The sequence below is a fragment of the Pteropus vampyrus genome, unplaced genomic scaffold, assembly GCF_000151845.1.
Source record: "Pteropus vampyrus isolate Shadow unplaced genomic scaffold, Pvam_2.0 Scaffold405, whole genome shotgun sequence".
Classification (NCBI taxonomy): Eukaryota; Metazoa; Chordata; class Mammalia; order Chiroptera; family Pteropodidae; genus Pteropus; species Pteropus vampyrus.
Window position 1 is genome coordinate 438,305 of NW_011889186.1, and position 20,062 is coordinate 458,366.

General features: G+C 59.8%; 1 protein-coding gene across 1 annotated transcript in view; it reads left to right on the plus strand.

The window, feature by feature from the left end:
• The window catches only part of AP2A2 (adaptor related protein complex 2 alpha 2 subunit), a 44,707-nt gene that overhangs the window by 11,515 nt on the left and 13,130 nt on the right, over nucleotides 1-20,062 (plus strand). The window contains exons 3-13 of the mRNA XM_023523727.1: nucleotides 3,508-3,650; nucleotides 5,175-5,368; nucleotides 8,377-8,506; nucleotides 10,264-10,365; nucleotides 11,392-11,500; nucleotides 12,474-12,624; nucleotides 13,878-14,046; nucleotides 15,081-15,385; nucleotides 16,497-16,665; nucleotides 17,700-17,837; nucleotides 18,213-18,402. Of these exons, the coding sequence (XP_023379495.1) occupies nucleotides 3,508-3,650; nucleotides 5,175-5,368; nucleotides 8,377-8,506; nucleotides 10,264-10,365; nucleotides 11,392-11,500; nucleotides 12,474-12,624; nucleotides 13,878-14,046; nucleotides 15,081-15,385; nucleotides 16,497-16,665; nucleotides 17,700-17,837; nucleotides 18,213-18,402 (1,800 nt within the window). The remainder of the gene's footprint in view (nucleotides 1-3,507; nucleotides 3,651-5,174; nucleotides 5,369-8,376; nucleotides 8,507-10,263; nucleotides 10,366-11,391; nucleotides 11,501-12,473; nucleotides 12,625-13,877; nucleotides 14,047-15,080; nucleotides 15,386-16,496; nucleotides 16,666-17,699; nucleotides 17,838-18,212; nucleotides 18,403-20,062) is intronic.

Below are 20,062 nucleotides of genomic sequence, written 5' to 3' on the forward strand. Positions count from 1 at the left end.
CACGTTAGACTAGTTCAGGGTCCCGCAGGTGGTAAATCTTGAAACCGTCTGCGTAAGTGTTTGGCGAGACTTGTTTTCTCCACCTTCATGCCTGACTAGGGGAAGGAGGCCCCCTCTTCCTGTTAACCGCTTGGCATTTACGGAGCACGTGCGAGCCCCGAACGGTTCAGGTGAGAGAACACCTAGTCCTTGTGTGCAGTCGTATGCTCTGCCCCCGCCCGGTGTGGCAGATGGGCTCGCCATGCTGCCCAGTACAGGCGCAGTGCAAGTCACAGGTGCAGACACGGGGTTCTCAGTTTCCTAGTGCTCACGTCGAAAAAGAAGCAAGCGAAGTGAATTTTAATACGTTTTATTTACCCCGGTATCCCTAAAATATCACAACACTAACCGACAGAAAAGGAAAAAGTTTGAGGCATTTTCTGCTTTTTCGTGCCGAGTCTTTGGAATCCGGGGCGCTTTGCACTTGGCACTCAGTCTGCAGCAGCGACGTTCCGAGCGCTTGGCGGCCACCAGGTCGGACTGTGCAGACTTAGATTTACCCTTTCACCGAAAAGAACTTCAACCTGAAAGTGTCATCGAGGAATGAGAAGAAAGCCGTGCCGGGCCGTGTCCAGGAGGAGCTGCGCCCGCTGAGCAGGCACCGCACTTGGCCGTTTGTGACCGGGGAGCCCACTGGGACGCCGCGTGGGGTTCTTGCTGACCACGGAGGTCTGGAGGGTAGTTACCAGTCAGGGGACTGTGGTCTGCATGGGCATTCGGCAGCCTCGGGAGACGTTTTTGGCTGTTACAGCTGCCAGTGGAGGGTGCTCTTGCCATCTCGTGGTGGAGGCCTGGGGCGGGGGAAGCGGCACCTCACAGTGCGCCCGTAGCCCCCAGCCAAGACTGAGCTGGCCGTTGCTGAGCAGCCCTGATTGGGGGGGGTGGGAGTGTGAGCCCACGGCCACCACAAGTGGGGACCCCCTTCCGCTTAAGTTGAGACCCCCAAAGGCAGTGCCCTCTGGGCAGGAGCGAACTGGCAGTGAGCCAGTCCCGTCACGGTGCGCCTCAGGGCCGCAAGCCTTTGGCGTGGGGGACGGCGAGGAGGCCAGCCCTCTCTGGAGAAGTGCTGTCTGGGGGCTGTTGGGGCTCCCTGCCGCGAGCTCTGCAGACAGGCTGTCCAGCATGTCGGCACGGACAGTCTGGCACACACACAGTCGAGACGGCACGACCAGGAACCAGCAGAGACAACAAGAAACAGCTGCACGAAGACCACGGTACCAGCTCCGGGCGACAGTGAACGAGGTTTACTGTTTTTAAAGAAATAATAGGCAAACATGAAAATTTAGCAGGAAACTTGGAAAGTGGAAAAAGTAACAGCTGACTTTGAAATACAACCAAGGGGAAATTCTAGGACTGAGACACGGGTAACCCTCCTAACGGATTTGGGGCCGACACAGTCGAAGAGCCATTTAGTCTCCTGAAAGATACGAGAACCCTCTTCTGAGCCCAGGCTTCTGTTTCTTCTTGTCCTCCGTAGCCTGGGTTATGGTCTCGCTTTATCCCAGGAGCTGCTCAGCCCAGCGTGGTGTCCTGCTCCCCTGTGAGGGCCTGACCAGGACCGGGCCCCAGAGAAATTGGGAGACCTTGGGCACAGACTCGATGCGTTTGTGGTTTGTGGCCAGCTTTCCCTCCTGTCTTCTCCTTTGATCTTCACAGCACGCCAGGGACGTGGGTGTCACCATCACACCTGTTTACAGCTCAGAGAAGCCTCGATTTCAGTTCAAAATTGCTGCAATTAAAAAACAATTCTAGCCCTGTGTTGGAAGTACCGCTTTGAGGGCTGTCTCAGTTTGGTCCAGTTAGGAGGGAGAAACCACACAGTGGTCAAGGGACGTTTACTGTGGACGAGGGTGGCTATAAGACCCGAAGAGACAGTATAGCCCCCAGGGCTGAAGGAGAGCCCCCGGGAGGACAGATGTGGAGGCTCCTCCTTGGAGCAAGGGGGGAGCGCAGCCTGCCGAGAGCAGGGGAGGCGGCTGGTTTGGCCAGGCCGGGGCACAGGCCATCGCGGATATGCCGAGGGTGGGGACCGTCCTGTAGGCATCTACCGTGGGGCCCCGAGGGAATCCGGGTGCCAGTGTAGGCAAGAGCCCATCCGGGTGCGTGTCAACAGGGCCGGGAGTGTGATGACCCTAGTGGGGCCGAGGGGCTGCTGTGGGTCGACAGGGCTCTGGCCCCTGCAGTGCGCGGGCCAGAGGGTGGCTTCTCGCAGCCCCATCTCTCCAGCGCCCTCTGCCGAGACAGGCGGAGGTGTGTCTGGCCTGGGAGGGCGCTGGGAGCTGACCCGTGGCACTCTGTCCTTCTGTCCTGAGGTGAGTTTTGCAGTTGGGAGTGGCTCAGGCTCTGGCAGAATGCAGAGCTGGGCCCAGCGGTGCCCTGTGGAGGCTGCCAGTGTGCCTGCCCCTCGTGCCCACCCTGGCCTGGGGGCCAGGTACAGCTGGAGCCGGTGAACACACTGTCTGGTGATGAGCATCCAGGCCATGCGGAGAGAGCAGACCCTCCATCTCTAAGGCCTCCCCCAAGCCAGGAGTGCGGATGCTCACTTGGGGTGCGGGGCGGTGACGAGGCGCTCTCGGAGCACCTGAGGGTCCCGAGGCGGCCTGCACATGATGTGGTCGAGCTCAGAGGTGACCCTGCCCCTTGGTCTGCAGCCCTTGGAGCGGCTGCTGCTGAGAGGCCAGGTCTGTGAGGGCTGGCGCGTCGGGCCCTGCTGGGGAGCACCGGGGTCCCCGGGACCCCGAGGCGGGAGGGCGGCCCATAGCCGGAGCTTACTCGGCTGAGCAGTGCCGTCTCCGGCAGTGCCTTGCTGTCTGACCGACGGGGACAGGTGGATGGAAAGGACAGGCTGCAGACCGTGGCAGCAATGTCACTGCAAGACCACCAGCCTTTCTAGCGTCACCTCAGCATTCTGCTCTGAGGAACGTTTTACCCTCCTCGGGTGAAGCGCTGCGCGCCCTTGCCAGGTGGCGTTTCACGTCCTGCCAGCGGCTCGCTTTGAGTGTGCCTTGCCACGATCTCCAGCGGTACCCGGCTGCGCTGACCGGGGTGGAGAGATGGAGGCCTCTGGTCCTTCTGTGTGTGGTTTTTGTTGGGGTGGGGGGTGGGGCGTGATTTGTCCTAAAGCTGCTGAGAAACAGAAGATTATGCGGAGTCTGCCCGCCTGACTCGGTAGACTTACTCAGGAGAGTCCCATGCTGGCTCCAGGAGCCTGAGGGGATTCTGGCAGGTGGCAGTGCCGCCCCAGGGGCCGAGCCTGGCCCAGCAGCACCTGCCCAGGGTTGTTCTGGGAGGGCACAGCTCCTGCCGCTGGTTTTCTGGTTGGTTTTTAGGAAGAGCAGGCATTTGGGTTCTGATGTGCACTGCCCAGTCTCAAGCTCGCACAGCATCTGCTGCGTGTCGGGGGGCCGGCTCCTACATGGCCTCCCGTCTGGTTTCCTCCGATGGAGCTCTTGACTGTCCCTTTTCCAGGCGACAAGGCTCTTGACGGCTACAGTAAAAAGAAGTACGTCTGCAAGCTGCTCTTCATCTTCCTCCTCGGCCACGACATTGACTTTGGGCACATGGAGGCTGTGAACCTGCTGAGCTCCAACAGATACACGGAGAAGCAGATCGTGAGTGTTGCTGCGGGCGGGGGCTGGGGCGGCGTGGCATTGAAGGGCCCAGGTGCTGACCCCTGCTGACCAACGCGGGCCTGCTGAAGAAGGGGCTGTCCCCGAGAGCGTCTTCTGACCAGATGGCCACCTCTCTCCAGCTCCCACATATGCTGAGAGGTTCCTGTGGGCTTAGGCTGTGGTCCCCGGGAGGCCCGCCCCAGAGGGAAGGGAGGGCGGCATCTTCCCCACAGCAGCCTGCTGTCACTCTTCACAGCCAGTCTGCCTGGGGGCCCTGGTAAGACCCCCCGTTTCTGCCCTGCGCACCACAGCCGCCTGGTTTCAGAGCCAGAGCCCCCCGCCCACTCCGAGACTGCCTCCTGCCTGGTGCCTGCAGCCCTCCCAGGCTTTGGGATCCTAGCCCCACACCTGTTGGGGTAGCTCTGTCTCTGTATGTTTGCTACAGTGTTGCACAGTAGCATTTCTCTCTATTTGTCCAAAAACTCAACTTATAGAAAGTAAAAAAATACCCTAGGTGCCAGGAATTTTGTTAAGTATTGGTATTTACTCAACAAGAATTTGTCGAGTGTTTGCCATGGACCAAGCAGAGTATTGGAGGGACCCCTGGGGACACAGTGGCCAAAAGCAGACGTGGGCCTTGCCCTTTTCTAGTGGGAAGATGGCATCAGGCAGCTCTATGAGTAGAGAGAATCACAGCTGTGGCCAGTGCCCACTGACGAAGACTTGCGGAACCCCCGGGACCCTAAGAAGGGGCGTGGCCAGTGGGGAGCATTCCCTTGGGAGGGCATCTTGAGCTGAGGCTGAAGGATGACAACTGGGGGCCGAGGGTGAACAGAACAGGTAGTACCTGTCTGAGGCATGCGCCTTGGAACACAGAGCTGGAAGGGAGGTGGCGCCTGGCGGGCGGGCCTTTCTCCTGAGACCCATGGAAAGCTGGGCAGGAGTTTCATCCGCGTGGTCAGTGATCAGACGAGCTTTGAGAAATCACTGTGCCCCTGCATGGGGAGGGCATGGACTGTGGTGGTGACATGGGACTGGACTTTGGCCTGGGTGGTGAGGGCAAGCTGGGGGCACAGAGACAGATTCAAGGGGGAGGGGGAGCCAGCCACCAGCTGGAGTCTGGAAATGGCCGTGGTTTCAGTTACGGCCAAGGCAGGGTCCCCTTCCCCTCTTACTTAGGACAATGGCGAGTCAAGGTTACTCAGACATGTCACGATGGATGACGACCAAAGTCTCTAGTTCCCATGGGGATATCTGACCAAGTGCCTTTTAGGTTCATCCTACAGAACCTTCTCATGGCAGAATCGGAAGCCGAACTCTGCTTCTGTAACAGCTGACGTTTTCACCACCATGCAGCTGAGTCTGCCATGGCATGACTGTCGCTGCAGCCCGGTGACAGGTCTGGATCGTGCCGGAGGCTTGCTGGAAGCTGGTTTTGTCTGCGCCGGTGTCTGTCAGGTACCTTGGGGCCCACGCGGACCTAGGTTGTCATGAGCTTGTGCCCTCTCGTCTTTCTGGACCCAGGGCTATCTCTTCATCTCGGTGCTGGTGAACTCCAACAGCGAGCTGATCCGCCTCATCAACAACGCCATCAAGAACGACCTGGCCAGCCGCAACCCCACCTTCATGGGCTTGGCCCTGCACTGCATCGCCAACGTGGGCAGTCGCGAGATGGCCGAGGCATTTGCTGGGGAGATCCCTAAAATCCTCGTAGCTGGGTATGCGTCTTCTGACTTGTCGACACATGAATCTCACGTTGAATGAATCGAATGCATAGCTACTTAAGGCACCTGGAATGAGTCTGTCTCCCCACGTTACATGGGGGGCGACGCACGTCGGACGTCAGGTGAAGCCCATTTAGGCCTCTCTTCCCCCAGTGCCATTGAGATTTTTAAGTAGATTAAAGAGCTGAACCCCGTTGATCCTAACCAAATCAAGAAGGGGCTTCAGCCTCAAACAGGGCCATGGAAGAGGGGACACAATCATCCTGTGATGTGGCACAGCGCCTTTTCTTGCCCTTTTCCAAAGCATTCCCGAGGAAAAGGTCATGCACCCAAATCCTGAGAATTCTTAGCAACCCACCCTGCTCCCTTGAATTTGGAGAGGTGCCACATGGGGCCGAGCAGGCGGCTCTGGAAGACTTGAGAACGGTGCTAGGCCATCCCGGGCTCCCAGGCGTGGCAGAGGCAGGGCTCTGCTCACGTCCCAGGACGTTGCTGAGCTGGGAAATTAACCCGGAGCCCACACTTGGGCGACACGCCTGGCTGACAGGGGCCGTAGTCCAGGGCACTTCTTCAGGATAGCTGGCAACGAGCAGAGTACGTTCTGGCAGCTCCCAGCACCTCTGGCCATAGGACGGGAAACGGCCCTTGGAAGGCACAGTGGAGAGGGCGGAGGGTGTCAGGAAGTGCTCACACTTTAACAGAGTGGGCGGGTCTAGACCTGGCTTTCTCAAAGGGCGATGTTCCCCAGGGGACCTTGAGTGAACTCTCAGCACGTTTGGTTGTCACGGCAGGGCTGGTCTGCTGGCACCTCCTGGGTGGAGGCTAGGGTGCTATGGCAGGCCACGCGGCCGAGGACCACCCGGCCTGCGAGTTAGCCTGTCCCAGGGCTAGACTGGGCACAGGAGTGCAGCAGCAGAGTGGCCATGCAAGCCCTGGAGGAGTGTCACAGCAGAGTCAGACTGAGGAGCTGGCCTGGGAGGGGACACCCCACTAGAAATGAGAGTTCTGGGATGCAGGAGCTCAGAGGTGGCGGTCCAGCAGTGGCCTGGGCAGGAGCAGGGGTTTGTGGAGCCGAGAGAGCAGGCGGAGGGCCAGGACGACACTGCACACCCACAGGGCACGTGGACGGGGGCGGGGCACTGAGATGGGTGGGCTGGAGATGCCCGCTTGCCCCTGAGTGGGGCCCAGGACCGAAAGTCAGGAAGAATTTGGGGCAGCCACACACTGCCCTTGCCCTCCTCACCTGTTAGGGCTGCCCAGGTCTGGGGACACCTCCCTTCTTCCACTCTGGCCACCGGCTCTGTCCCTGTCCGTGTCCCCTGCCCTCGCAAGGCCCCACCCTGGGACAGGAGTCTTCCATCTGCTGTGGCCACCACTGCTTGATTCCTGTGTTTGGAACAGCGACTGGTTCACAGCAAGTGCCCGGTAAACACCCGCTGGGTGAGTGACACGTGGAGCACACAGCGATGGTCCTGGGAACGGTTCAGAGGGTCATTCAGGGACGTCTCCCTGAAACGAGGGCGAGCGCCCACGCAGGCCGAGGGACATGTCTGCACAGAGATGCTTCCCGCACGCGTGTGGACGGGGAAGGACGGGCAGGGAGACGGCAGTGTCTCCAAGGGAGGGGCCTGCCGAGGCCCCTGGTCTGAGTCCTGGTCGCAGGCAGGCCCCTCCCATACCCAAGGCTCCGGTAGTATGGCAGTCAGGAGCCCTACTTGAAAAAAAGGACCAGCTCTGGAAGTCCAGCTGCCGTGACCGAAAACAGAGTGCTCAGGGTGGCTGTGCCCCGAGGCAGAGCCGAGTAGCAGGCTGGAGGGCGGGCGCCGCGGAGAGAGCCCTGTGACTTGTGGCAGAACTGAAACCGTGTTGGCCGCGGTGCCCTCGGTCCCTGCTGGCTGCTGCAGGCTGCACTGCCCCCTCCTGTGTTGGTCAGGCCTCATAGTCGCAAACCTGGAAACGAACTGACTACCGTAGGCCAGAGGTGCATGTCATGGGTCCACTGGGTGACGTGGACGGACCCTCAGGGTGGCCGCAGCGCACGGCCTCAGCGCACACGTAGGGAAGGAAGCTGGCAGAGTGGGGTGTGCTGTCTCCTGCTCCTGGTGAGGACGGCAGGGGCCAGAGAGTGGCACAGGTGTCTGCCTCTGCTCCCCGGGGTGTTTGCGTTCACAGGAGGGTCTTTCACCAGAGTAACTTTTCTTCAGACTAGAGCAGGGCTGGTTTGGTTTAGACTCGGTTCAGAATTAAAAGGCCGAAAGGGAGGTAAGTGGTAAAGATGGCCCTCAAAACCCCCTTTCTCTCCAGGCTGAACCGGAGCCCCCACTGCTTTGTGAACGCCAACCAGCTCTTTCTGAGACGGGCTCCCACAGCCTGCACTGAGCGGTCATTCCTGGTGGCCTGTCGCAGAAGTTGCTGGGGTGTGGGAGGGAGGGTAAACAGCATTGGGGATATTCTGTGCCCTTAGTGACTTCACATCCAGAGCAGAAACCTCTCCCAAGCCCTCCCAGGGTGTCTGCGGTGGCCCCTGCCCAGCCTCTTGGTGCTCGGGGATTCCAGGGTGCTGGGCTCCCCAGCCCAGTCAGCCACCTGGAGAGGGGACGCCTGGGAGCGGGGCCTGCTCTTGGCACAGAGGGGGCAGGAGGGCGGCTGGTGTGTGGGGTGGGGAAGGCGCCCGACCCTGGTGTTGGAGGCAGGGGAGGAAGTCTCCCGGTGGACAGAGAACACTGTAATGTGAATAGGCGGATGGTGGGGTTGGCCCCACACGGCCCTTTCCCGCACTTGTGTTCGATGTGACGTCTCTGGAGGTGGCCCTTTGGAGCAGCCCATTGTCCATCGCTGGGACGCGGTGCACACGGAGACCCCTCACAAGAGGTGGAAGCGTGCGCGCTGCGTGTGTTCCTGCCTCCGCGTCCTGGCTCCTCTGGGGCGGATGTCCCCCGCGTGGCCCCGGGCGCCGCGGGTACTGGAGTGCTGTTGAGTGGCCGCTGGCGTCTGTCTTTCAGGGACACCATGGACAGCGCGAAGCAGAGCGCTGCGCTGTGTCTGCTGCGCCTGTACCGGACGTCTCCCGACCTCGTGCCCATGGGCGACTGGACGTCGCGTGTGGTCCACCTCCTCAATGACCAGCATTTGGTAAGGGCCTCTGGACAGGGGCCCGCCCTTGCCCCGCCAAGGAACCTTTGTAGGAGGAGCCATCGTGACAGCTGCCCCACGTGGTTTCCCATGGTACCCGGGACATGTGCACAGCTCAGCCTGTGGAGCCTGGGAGCGCCTAGGTCCTGGGCGAGGACAAGTCAAACTTGGTCTCTGGTCACTGAGTCATGAGGCGTTGGAGGACCTCCCATAGGCCGGGCTGCGCGGACAAGCGGGTCAGCACCTCTGGAAGCACGCTGTCCAGCAAGGGCACCCCACGTGGCATGCTTGGCCACGCCTCGCTCAGGGCTGGGATGGGGCATCTGTGGTCCCACCTAAACTCCGGCACGCAGGCTTCCTGATCGGCGTGGCCACCCGTGGCCGGGCGGGACTGTCCTCCCTGTGTTGTGGACGGGGAGGGGGTGTCGGGTGTCTGCACTGGAGGGGACACACACGGCTGTGACACTGGGAGGCAGGGCCAAGCAGGAGCAGGTAGTGGACAGTGTGGCTTTGCCCTGCTGAGTTCTGTCGTGTAATTGAATGAGCCTCAACACAGAAAGATTTTCCTGTGGAGTAGTGGGTATGAGTATGTTAGCCGGTTGCTACATTTTTTTTCTAGAAGAGAAATCCGCTTTGAAAACTGAATTAAAAATAAATAGTTGTTAAACGGAGATTCAGAGGCGAGAGCCCGGGTCGGCATGCGTGCTCTGGTGTGACAGCCCGGTGAGGTGTCCCGTGCTTACTGGGGAGGTTTGCATCTGCACAGGACAGCCCTCCCTCAGGGTGGAGCTGGGCGTCTGTAGGCCGGGCAGGAGGGCGGCGAGGAATGCTTTCATGTGCCAGTCACGACTCGGTGGCATGGTCTGCCCAGGGCCGGACTCTGCCTGCGGGATTGGAACGCCATGCTGGACGCATGGCGGCTTCGGATCCACATCTCCCATCCGACGGATCCCGCGAGGCAGTGGGGCTGTTCTGGTTTTACAGATCAGGAGACTGAGGCTCAGACAGTTTAAGTAGCTTCACGCAGATCCGGGCTCGAACCAGGACTTGACAGAGGTGCAGAGCCCGGTGTCGGTGACTGAGGTCGGACCTCTGGACTCGGCGCTCTCTCCAGATGCTGCCAGTTCAGGGGCGCGGGTGCCTAGTGCGTGTCCTCACTGCCACCTTGTTGGGGAAGCTCCTGTAGCCATGTTGCGGCAGATGGCTAGGCCCTCAGCTGTGCACATCATGCCCAGTGCCTGGCCTCGCATGCGGTGGCCCCAGCCTCCCCCTCACACTACCCTTTCTATGGAGACTCCTGTGGGGACAGTGAGAAACAGCGCTGGGTGGCAATGAACCCCAGCCAGCTCTTGTGAGCAGATGGCTCGTTCAGCCCCGTAGACTTGGCCGGGCCTGGCCCCGGGTGCAGGGTAGCACTGCCCTGGCGGGGTCAGCATGGCATGGTACGAGTTTGTGCAAGCTCTCTGTTGGCACTGACTTTGCCCACCGAGAGATGAGCAGGAGGCCAGTAGAGTCCTTTCCTAAGGCTCTCACCTCAACAGGAAGTCGAGGACCAGCATGGCGGTGAGACCTTCTGATGAGGTCGCGACCTACAGAAGTGTCGTGGGCCCATCGGAGTGGGCTTGGGATGGCCCAAGGGCTGCGCATTCGTTGCTCTTAGTTTAAAGTTGTATTTGGAAAATGGGTTTAAAATGATAGGCCAGCCTCAGGTTATTTTGACTGGAATCGAAATGCATGTTGTGTGTGTCTCCTTTTAGGGTGTGGTGACTGCTGCCACCAGCCTCATCACCACCTTAGCGCAGAAGAACCCGGAAGAGTTTAAAACGTCCGTCTCTCTGGCCGTCTCCAGGTTAAGCAGGGTAAGTCGATGGAGAATGGAGTGTGGTGCCTTTCGGTCTCGGTTATTTCATGTAACTAATGTACTAGTTCGCCTTTGGGACGCCAAGGGTTAGCCAGTTTGTGAAGTCAATAGTGACGCTCAGTTAGTGATTGGTTGGCCTGTCTTTCAACTGTGTTGTCCATTGAGAAATGTCCTGTTTGTGTGGGAGGGTGAACCGGGCAGAGCCACCCAGCTCTCGGCTCTCACCCAGTGGGCGGGGCACGCGGTACCTGGTGGGGCCGCCTGGGGCCCTCCTCGTGGCAGGGAGCCCTTGTCCCCTTGCTGCCCATGGCTCTCCCTTCACCCCAGAGCGTGCATCCTCAACTGTCATTGGGCCCCGAGTTGTGTGTAGTTTTCTGCAGCTGGTTCATCCGGCGTGTGTTCTTCTGTGTTCGATTTGGGGTACTCACGTCGGAAGTTGCCCTGCTGGTTCTGTGTGCTGTTCAGTTTTGATGCTGCGTGGCATTTGTAAGAATGGACTGTGACTGCCTTCCTGAGCAAGCTCACTCACGACTGAAAATGTCACACCTGAAGGCTTTGTGGGGCGAAGCTGCTCTGATTCTCTGATGTGGGACGTGGGGGAGGGCAGCGGGCTGTGTGAGTGGAATATAGTGTCTCGAGACAGTCATGTGTTCAGGGGGTCAAGGAGTGTCTGCCCTGCCAGGGGCCGTATTTGGACCAAGCAGAGGTCCTCCTTTTGTGTCTCACTTGCCTTCCGGCCCCCAGAGGGAAGCCTGAGTCCCATGGGTGCTGTAGAACCCTGCACCGAGTCAGCAGTGTTGCAGGTCCCACAGAGCGGGGCGCTGTCACACTGCAGCACGTGGGCCGTCTCAAGTGACACCAGGCAGTTCTGAGTGTGAGCCTGGCACCTGGACCAAAAGCAGGCTCGTGGTTAGTGCGTGACCCGTGGAAGCAGAACCAGTGTGGCTCTGTGTGGGGCCCCGCAGTGTGGCTCTCTCTTGGGGACACCTGCAGCAAGCATCTCATTGCCTGTGCTCTTTTACAGATTGTGACGTCGGCGTCTACAGATCTGCAGGATTACACTTACTATTTTGTCCCAGCCCCCTGGCTGTCAGTCAAACTGCTGAGGCTGCTCCAGTGCTACCCGCCCCCAGGTAACGGCCGTGCCACACAGACCCCTCCGAGAGGGCCACCTCAGCCTCTTAGGGTTATAGCTTCTGCTGCCATCATTAAAAGTCCTTCGCTGCCCCTGTTCTGGTTCTGTGAACCCTTCTGTGACGCTACCGGGAAGCCTGGCGTCTCCAGGGTGGCTCGTGGAGAGCCCCCCGTTCCGGCACAGCTTGGCACGTCCTCTGCTTTCATATAGCAGATCTGGCGGGTTTCCCATCCAGTCTCTTAAAGTAAAACGGGACCCATTAGAAACTTTGTACCCTAAATTGTTCATAACCTGTGTGACCAAGGATGTTTGTGTTCCTGTTTCATTATAAAATGTTACTGATTTGGTTAGTATGGTAGGTATCTAGAATAGAATTTTTTGGTTGAAGAAGTATAGGAAAATTTTTGTTAGACGCTCCTAACTCTGTTGTTGTGACCTTTACATTTAAATTTAGTTTGTTTTTGTATAGGGTCTTTTTCTTGTTATTTTCAAGTAGCTCTCTATACCGGTACCTCTCGTACTGAAGTGTGAACCACGGTGGTGGTCCTTCCCGTGGGGCTGGCCGCTGTCCCCCGTTCCTGCCGAGATGTTCTGGTTTTTTCGTTTTCTTACTCTTCTTTGATCTTTTTTTTTTTTTCTATTTTGAGTAGAACTTTAAAATTTTCCATCTCTTTTTCTTGTTTCTTATAACACTTTATTTCTGTTGCCTGTTTTCCCTTAGCTTTTTATATGTCACATTTTGTCCGTGTGTCTGAGACTTTGTTTTCTTTTGACTTAAATAACTGTGTCCCGGCACAAGTGTCGTGTACGTCTCACCGAAACGTACCCTGGCTGTTAAACCTCGTATTTTACACGCTGTAGCCCTCCGCGCTCTCCTCTGCGAGGCGACGTGATGCTCGGGACGCCAGGGATGCGGCTGGGAGGGTGGGGTGGGCTGCGGGGCTGGCCCGATGGCTTTCTGTCCTGCCCAGAAGACCCTGCCGTGCGAGGCCGCCTGGCGGAGTGCCTGGAGACGATTCTGAACAAGGCCCAGGAGCCACCCAAGTCGAAGAAGGTGCAGCACTCCAACGCCAGGAATGCCGTGCTCTTCGAGGCCATCAGCCTCATCATCCACCACGACAGGTGAGGCTGCAGGTGGTGTCTTCCCACTGGCCTTTCTCCCCAAAGCCAGTGGTGCACAAGACCCCCTTAAACGGAGGCTTGTGTGGTCTTCCTTGTGGCCATTCAGGCCCGGAGGGTGACCGGTGCCCATCCGTCCTGCGGGCACTGGCGCAGGCCTCTGTCCTCTTCCTGCTCCCTGTGTGGCCCTTTTCTTGTCCCTCCTCCAACACCGTAGGCTCGCGGTCTGGCCTCGGAACCGCCACGCTGTTCGCTTTGCCGCGTGTGGGCGCCCCTCTGCCAGAGCGCCCCGCTGCCTGCGGGCTTCTCATGGGACTGTACAGCAGGATGGCTGTGTGCCTGTTCACACGTGTGTCCCCGTTAGCTCTCCAGTGGCACAAAGCGGCACCGAGTCCCAGGATCTTCCAGGAACTGTTGGAGATGACTGTGTCGGCGAAGCGCAGAGGAGGGGACAGGCGCGCTGGGACAGCCAGAGGCTCTGTTTCCCCGACTCCGCGCAGCTCCCTAGTCGAGCTTCCCGTCTGTGGCCTCACGTGGGGTGCTGTGTCCTAGAATTACTGCGAGAGTGACAGTGTGGCTCCCAATAGCAGCAGGTGGCTGTGTGGCCCGAGGTGCCGGGCACAGCAGGCTGTGCTCAGCAGCTTCCCGCCCCGTTGGTCCTCTCCAAATGTCCTCTCCCGCGACAGCACCGAGCTGGGCTCAGCGGGACTCGTGAGGCTAGAGGGAGTCTGCATATCTTTGTTAGATGTATTTGAAGAGCAGCACGGTCACGAGGACAAAGCGAGCAGTGGGTAGAGACTTAGCATCCCTGTCACGGTCACGGGTCCCCACACATTCCCTGACCCCTTTACGTCTGTGTCCGTGCATCTGTCCCGCTGTGGTCCTCCCTTGGTCAGGGCCCTTGTTCAGCCGTTTTCCTGGCTGGTGACCTCTGGCTGAAATGGCATCCCTGGCCATGACTGGACCGTGAACTAGGGACAGGCACAGAGTCGCTGGGCTTGCGAAGGTGCCTCTGTCGCCAGCAGCCCTTTGTGGTTGCTGGAGTTACGCAGATGAGCTCGGAGAAGCCCGGGGGCCTGTGAGGTGTGAGCGTCCGCTGTGGTCACTGCCCGAGTGGACGCAGAACTGACTGCAGGGTTGACGTGCGAGGCTTTTGCGTCTTGGGGGGCCCTGAAGTCTTCACTCCGCACGGCACTGCCAGCTGCCATGCCGACTGGCACGCGGCCCCACCCAGCCCGCTTCTCCCGTCCCCGCAGTGAGCCCAACCTGCTCGTGCGTGCCTGCAACCAACTGGGCCAGTTCCTGCAGCACCGGGAGACCAACCTACGCTACCTGGCCCTGGAGAGCATGTGCACGCTGGCCAGCTCCGAGTTTTCCCACGAGGCCGTGAAGACGCACATCGAGACGGTCATCAACGCCCTGAAGGCAAGTGCTCTGTGCCGGGCTCACGCATCACCACGGTGCCATGGGTGTCCCTGCCGCTTGCATCACTCAGGTGGGCGCAGTAGCCAAGGGAGTGTGGCAGGGGAAGTTTTGTGGTCACAGGAGGCGGCACAGCGCGGTCCCTGGGCGGTCAGGCCGCCCTGCTGTGCCAGCCGCGCTGTGTTCCTGGGCGGCCTCCTCCCTCTGCCTGCGAGATGGACATTATGATGCGTAGCCTCCAGCGCTATGTCTTGCCCAGACCAGGGACATAGCCAATACTCGCGTCGATAGAACCAGTAATTTTTGGTAGGAGAATAAAATATTTTATCTGCAAGAAAATTCACCTTTTGCAAAAGAAAACTCACTTTTTTCAAGAGATTAAAATTCCAGAGTTGGAAAAGCCAAGTTGTGGCTGTTTGTCCTGTCGTGAGATACAGCAGTGTCCCCTGCATCCCCAGTTGTCAGCCAGTGCGCTGGAGCACTGGAGGCAGGTGGGGGTGCTGGGCCTGCCGTCCTGGCCCCGATCTCCGAGTCAGAGTGAGGTTCGACCCTTTTCCTTCGTGTCTGCACGTCTTGGATGGACATTTTGGAGTGTGTTTTGAGCAGGAGACCTGCAGGGTTTGGAGTCAGCCCTGTTCTGGACCCCTCCAGACCCAGATCTGGCGCGTGCTGTCTCCGCTGGGTCAGGGAGGCCTGCCATCGATTTTGCATGTCGCTTGGCCCTTTGCCAGAGGTTTTCAGGCCTCCCTGTGCTGAGCAGCAGCGGGTGAGAGATCTGGGTGGGGCTGGAGAGCCAGTACCGTAACAGGCTCCTGAGCAGCACAGAAGGTGCGGGTCTGTGGCCACCCCCTAGGGACAGAGCTGGATTCTGGGCAGGGCAGGGCCGAGGCGGGCAGTGAGTCGGCGTGTGAGGGTCCCTGGGTTTGGATGGTGGGTAGGCGAGAACGCAGAGTGAGCGTCAGGGTGGAGCCGCAGTGGGCGGCCCCGCCTGCCCACCCAGGCCTCGCTCCTGCTTTTCACTGCGCCTCGTTCCCCAGACGGAGCGGGACGTGAGCGTGCGGCAGCGGGCTGTGGACCTCCTCTACGCCATGTGTGACCGCAGTAACGCACAGCAGATTGTGGCCGAGATGCTGAGCTACTTGGAGACAGCTGACTACGCCATTCGGGAAGAGATCGTGAGTGCCGTCGGCCTGTCTGGTCACCGTGGGCCACGGCCCGAGGGGCTCCTCTGGTTTCTGATGCTGTCGCACAGGCGTCACTGCGAACCTGCTGGGTGCTGGGTGGAAGCTTCCTTCGCTTTAGTCTTTAAGCAGCGTTTTGGTAGAGGCCTCTGTCTCCTGTAGTAACTCGTTCCCTGCTGGTGAGCGCGTCTGGCCGCAGCCCGCGCCTCAGTGGGGTACTTTCACAGCGAACGTCCACGCGAGGCTTCAGTGGTTCGTGGCTGAGGTCAGCCTGAATTCAGATTTCCATGGGCAGAACTCTAGTTTTGGACCTTTGGATGACTGCTTCTTTGCTTGGCAGATTTCTTTATGTTTTTGCGGTGGATCTAGGAGCGTCTGGGCTCCCCTGACTGCATGGTGGTCTTCGTTACCAGTGTCGTTATGCCATCTGCAGAGAGGGTGCACACACCCCACACACTGTCCCAGCTCAGCCAGTGCTCGCTCACTGTGTGGGGGACCCAGCGCCAGGCAGAGTGTGGGGGTGTGAGAGTCCCCACAGGCTACAGGCAGCTGAGGGCCTGTATGAGTCCACGTGGCTGTGTCAGGGGCTGGGGGGCACCAAGGTGGGCTGGCTGCTGCCTTTCCATCCTATGCAGGGCACTTTTATCTTTCTGGGGAGCAAACTGCCACCGAGGCTCCTCAGGGACTCTGTGGAGCAAGCGTTCAGTGGCAGAGGTGGCCGTGAGTGACTCAGGATGGCTCCTGGGCTGGTGCTTGGTTTGAAAACAAAGGCCAGGAGCTCCTGAGTGTGTGTGGCTGTGCCCAGGTCGGCCTCTTGGGCCTATAGGGGATCATTTATGGAATGGCCAGTCCAGGGGCCAGGTGCTGGCTCTTCAGTGCCGTGTGGCCCATGCTCTTGGTGACGAGGGTGTGGGGCTGCCTTGGAGCAGGAGGTCAAGGTGGGCTTCTCAGGGGAGGGGTGACTCTGGAGCTGACCTGCTGGCCAGCTCGGAAGGTGGTGTAGAGTCGCTGGGCTTGCGAAGGTGCCTCTGTCGCCAGCAGCCCTTTGTGGTTGCTGGAGTTGCGCAGATGAGCTCGGAGAAGCCCGGGGGCCTGTGAGGTGTGAGCGTCCGCTGTGGTCACTGCCGGAGTGGACGCAGAACTGACTGCAGGGTTGACATGCGAGGCTTTTGCGTCTTGGGGGGCCCTGAAGTCTTCACTCCGCACGGCACTGCCAGCTGCCATGCCGACTGGCACGCGGCCCCACCCAGCCCGCTTCTCCCGTCCCCGCAGTGAGCCCAACCTGCTCGTGCGTGCCTGCAACCAACTGGGCCAGTTCCTGCAGCACCGGGAGACCAACCTACGCTACCTGGCCCTGGAGAGCATGTGCACGCTGGCCAGCTCCGAGTTTTCCCACGAGGCCGTGAAGACGCACATCGAGACGGTCATCAACGCCCTGAAGGCAAGTGCTCTGTGCCGGGCTCACGCATCACCACGGTGCCATGGGTGTCCCTGCCGCTTGCATCACTCAGGTGGGCGCAGTAGCCAAGGGAGTGTGGCAGGGGAAGTTTTGTGGTCACAGGAGGCGGCACAGCGCGGTCCCTGGGCGGTCAGGCCGCCCTGCTGTGCCAGCCGCGCTGTGTTCCTGGGCGGCCTCCTCCCTCTGCCTGCGAGATGGCCATTATGATGCGTAGCCTCCAGCGCTATGTCTTGCCCAGACCAGGGACATAGCCAATGCTCGCGTCGATAGAACCAGTAATTTTTGGTAGGAGAATAAAATATTTTATCTGCAAGAAAATTCACCTTTTGCAAAAGAAAACTCACTTTTTTCAAGAGATTAAAATTCCAGAGTCGGAAAAGCCAAGTTGTGGCTGTTTGTCCTGTCGTGAGATACAGCAGTGTCCCCTGCATCCCCAGTTGTCAGCCAGTGCGCTGGAGCACTGGAGGCAGGTGGGGGTGCTGGGCCTGCCGTCCTGGCCCCGATCTCCGAGTCAGAGTGAGGTTCGACCCTTTTCCTTCGTGTCTGCACGTCTTGGATGGACATTTTGGAGTGTGTTTTGAGCAGGAGACCTGCAGGGTTTGGAGTCAGCCCTGTTCTGGACCCCTCCAGACCCAGATTTGGCGCGTGCTGTCTCCGCTGGGTCAGGGAGGCCTGCCATCGATTTTGCATGTCACTTGGCCCTTTGCCAGAGGTTTTCAGGCCCCCCTGTGCTGAGCAGCAGCGGGTGAGAGATCTGGGTGGGGCTGGAGAGCCAGTACCGTAACAGGCTCCTGAGCAGCACAGAAGGTGCGGGTCTGTGGCCACCCCCTAGGGACAGAGCTGGATTCTGGGCAGGGCAGGGCCGAGGCGGGCAGTGAGTCGGCGTGTGAGGGTCCCTGGGTTTGGATGGTGGGTAGGCGAGAACGCAGAGTGAGCGTCAGGGTGGAGCCGCAGTGGGCGGCCCCGCCTGCCCACCCAGGCCTCGCTCCTGCTTTTCACTGCGCCTCGTTCCCCAGACGGAGCGGGACGTGAGCGTGCGGCAGCGGGCTGTGGACCTCCTCTACGCCATGTGTGACCGCAGTAACGCACAGCAGATTGTGGCCGAGATGCTGAGCTACTTGGAGACAGCTGACTACGCCATTCGGGAAGAGATCGTGAGTGCCGTCGGCCTGTCTGGTCACCATGGGCCACGGCCCGAGGGGCTCCTCTGGTTTCTGATGCTGTCGCACAGGCGTCACTGCGAACCTGCTGGGTGCTGGGTGGAAGCTTCCTTCGCTTTAGTCTTTAAGCAGCGTTTTGGTAGAGGCCTCTGTCTCCTGTAGTAACTCGTTCCCTGCTGGTGAGCGCGTCTGGCCGCAGCCCGCGCCTCAGTGGGGTACTTTCACAGCGAACGTCCACGCGAGGCTTCAGTGGTTCGTGGCTGAGGTCAGCCTGAATTCAGATTTCCATGGGCAGAACTCTAGTTTTGGACCTTTGGATGACTGCTTCTTTGCTTGGCAGATTTCTTTATGTTTTTGCGGTGGATCTAGGAGCGTCTGGGCTCCCCTGACTGCATGGTGGTCTTCGTTACCAGTGTCGTTATGCCATCTGCAGAGAGGGTGCACACACCCCACACGCTGTCCCAGCTCAGCCAGTGCTCGCTCACTGTGTGGGGGACCCAGCGCCAGGCAGAGTGTGGGGGTGCGAGAGTCCCCACAGGCTACAGGCAGCTGAGGGCCTGTATGAGTCCACGTGGCTGTGTCAGGGGCTGGGGGGCACCAAGGTGGGCTGGCTGCTGCCTTTCCATCCTATGCAGGGCACTTTTATCTTTCTGGGGAGCAAACTGCCACCGAGGCTCCTCAGGGACTCTGTGGAGCAAGCGTTCAGTGGCAGAGGTGGCCGTGAGTGACTCAGGATGGCTCCTGGGCTGGTGCTTGGTTTGAAAACAAAGGCCAGGAGCTCCTGAGTGTGTGTGGCTGTGCCCAGGTCGGCCTCTTGGGCCCATAGGGGATCATTTATGGAACGGCCAGGCCAGGGGCCAGGTGCTGGCTCTTCAGTGCCGTGTGGCCCATGCTCTTGGTGACGAGGGTGTGGGGCTGCCTTGGAGCAGGAGGTCAAGGTGGGCTTCTCAGGGGAGGGGTGACTCTGGAGCTGACCTGCTGGCCAGCTCGGAAGGTGGCGTGGGGCAGGGAGCTCCAAGCACAGGCACTGGGGAGGGCGTCAGGGTGGGCTGGCCGGGGGTCTGCTCTGGACATGTGGGCGTGGGGCTGGCACCAGGCCTGCTGTCGCGGGGCATCTTTCTTCATCACTGCCCAGAGCATCGTGAGCAGAGACAGTGGTTTTTAGGGTCTTATGTGTCCGCAGCTCCATGGTGGCTCTTAGTCCCTTTTAAATGAGGTAAGTGACAGTCCTCAGTTTTAATTACAGGGGGAGAGAAGCAGACGCTCTCTGACCCTGGCTAAGAAATCTAGCCGTCCATCTGTCTGGCCGGCGTGTCAGCGTCGTGCTGTTTGCTAGGCACCCCGCTGGACCTGCGTGTGCCCTGCCCACAGGGAGCCTTTCTGTCCACGGCGGGTCATGTGGTATGGGTCGGGATGGGTGGAGGCCAGGCCTGGATCTGGGGGCTTCAGGGAGCTGTGGGCCTCTGCAGGACGTGGCAGTGTGCTCGTCAGGAGAGGAGGAAGGCATGGAGGGCTCTTGGGGCAGGAGGTGGCTCAGCACGGGACTCTGGCCAGCGTTGTCGTGAAGGGCCCAATCGCTGTGGGAGGAGCTCCGGCCTTGATGGGTTTCGAGCTGAGGGTGGTGATGAGGCGCGTGTCCTAGAATTGTGCTCTGAGGTCACGTGGAGCATTGGTTTGGAGGCTGGTGGGGGGTGGAGTAGGTAGAGTGGCCAGGGCTTCCCTTAGGGGTCGGGGGCACAGTGGAGAGGGTGAAGAGGGGTGAGGGGCGCGTGGTGCACACAGGAGTGCCGGCAGCATGCCAGGGACGTGGTCCTATTTGGGCAGCTGACGCTATTTGGGGTGGGTTCAGTCCAAGAAGAGGGTGACTCGGGGGTGAGGGCAAGGGGTTTGGTTATGGCCAGTGTGCTACAGTTGTCCCCGGGGCAGAGAATATGGCCCGCAGAGCCCTCTGGGGGATAACTGATCGGGTGGGGTCTCCCTTGGAGAGTAGAGGGGAGACTCGTGAGAAGGGCCGGCCAGAGCAGGAGGGGCCGGGCGTGCGGCCCCCCATGGGCCGGGCTGCGGTCGAGTCGGGTTGGCCCTGCTGCCCCCTCCAGCTGTGCCCCCTCGCTTCTGAGTGTCTGGACATGTTCCTCTGTGTCTGTTCCTGGAGGGCGGTTCCTCGGTTGAGTCGGAGATTCTTAAACTTTTTGGGCTCCGTTGAGGAAAGGAGTGTCCCC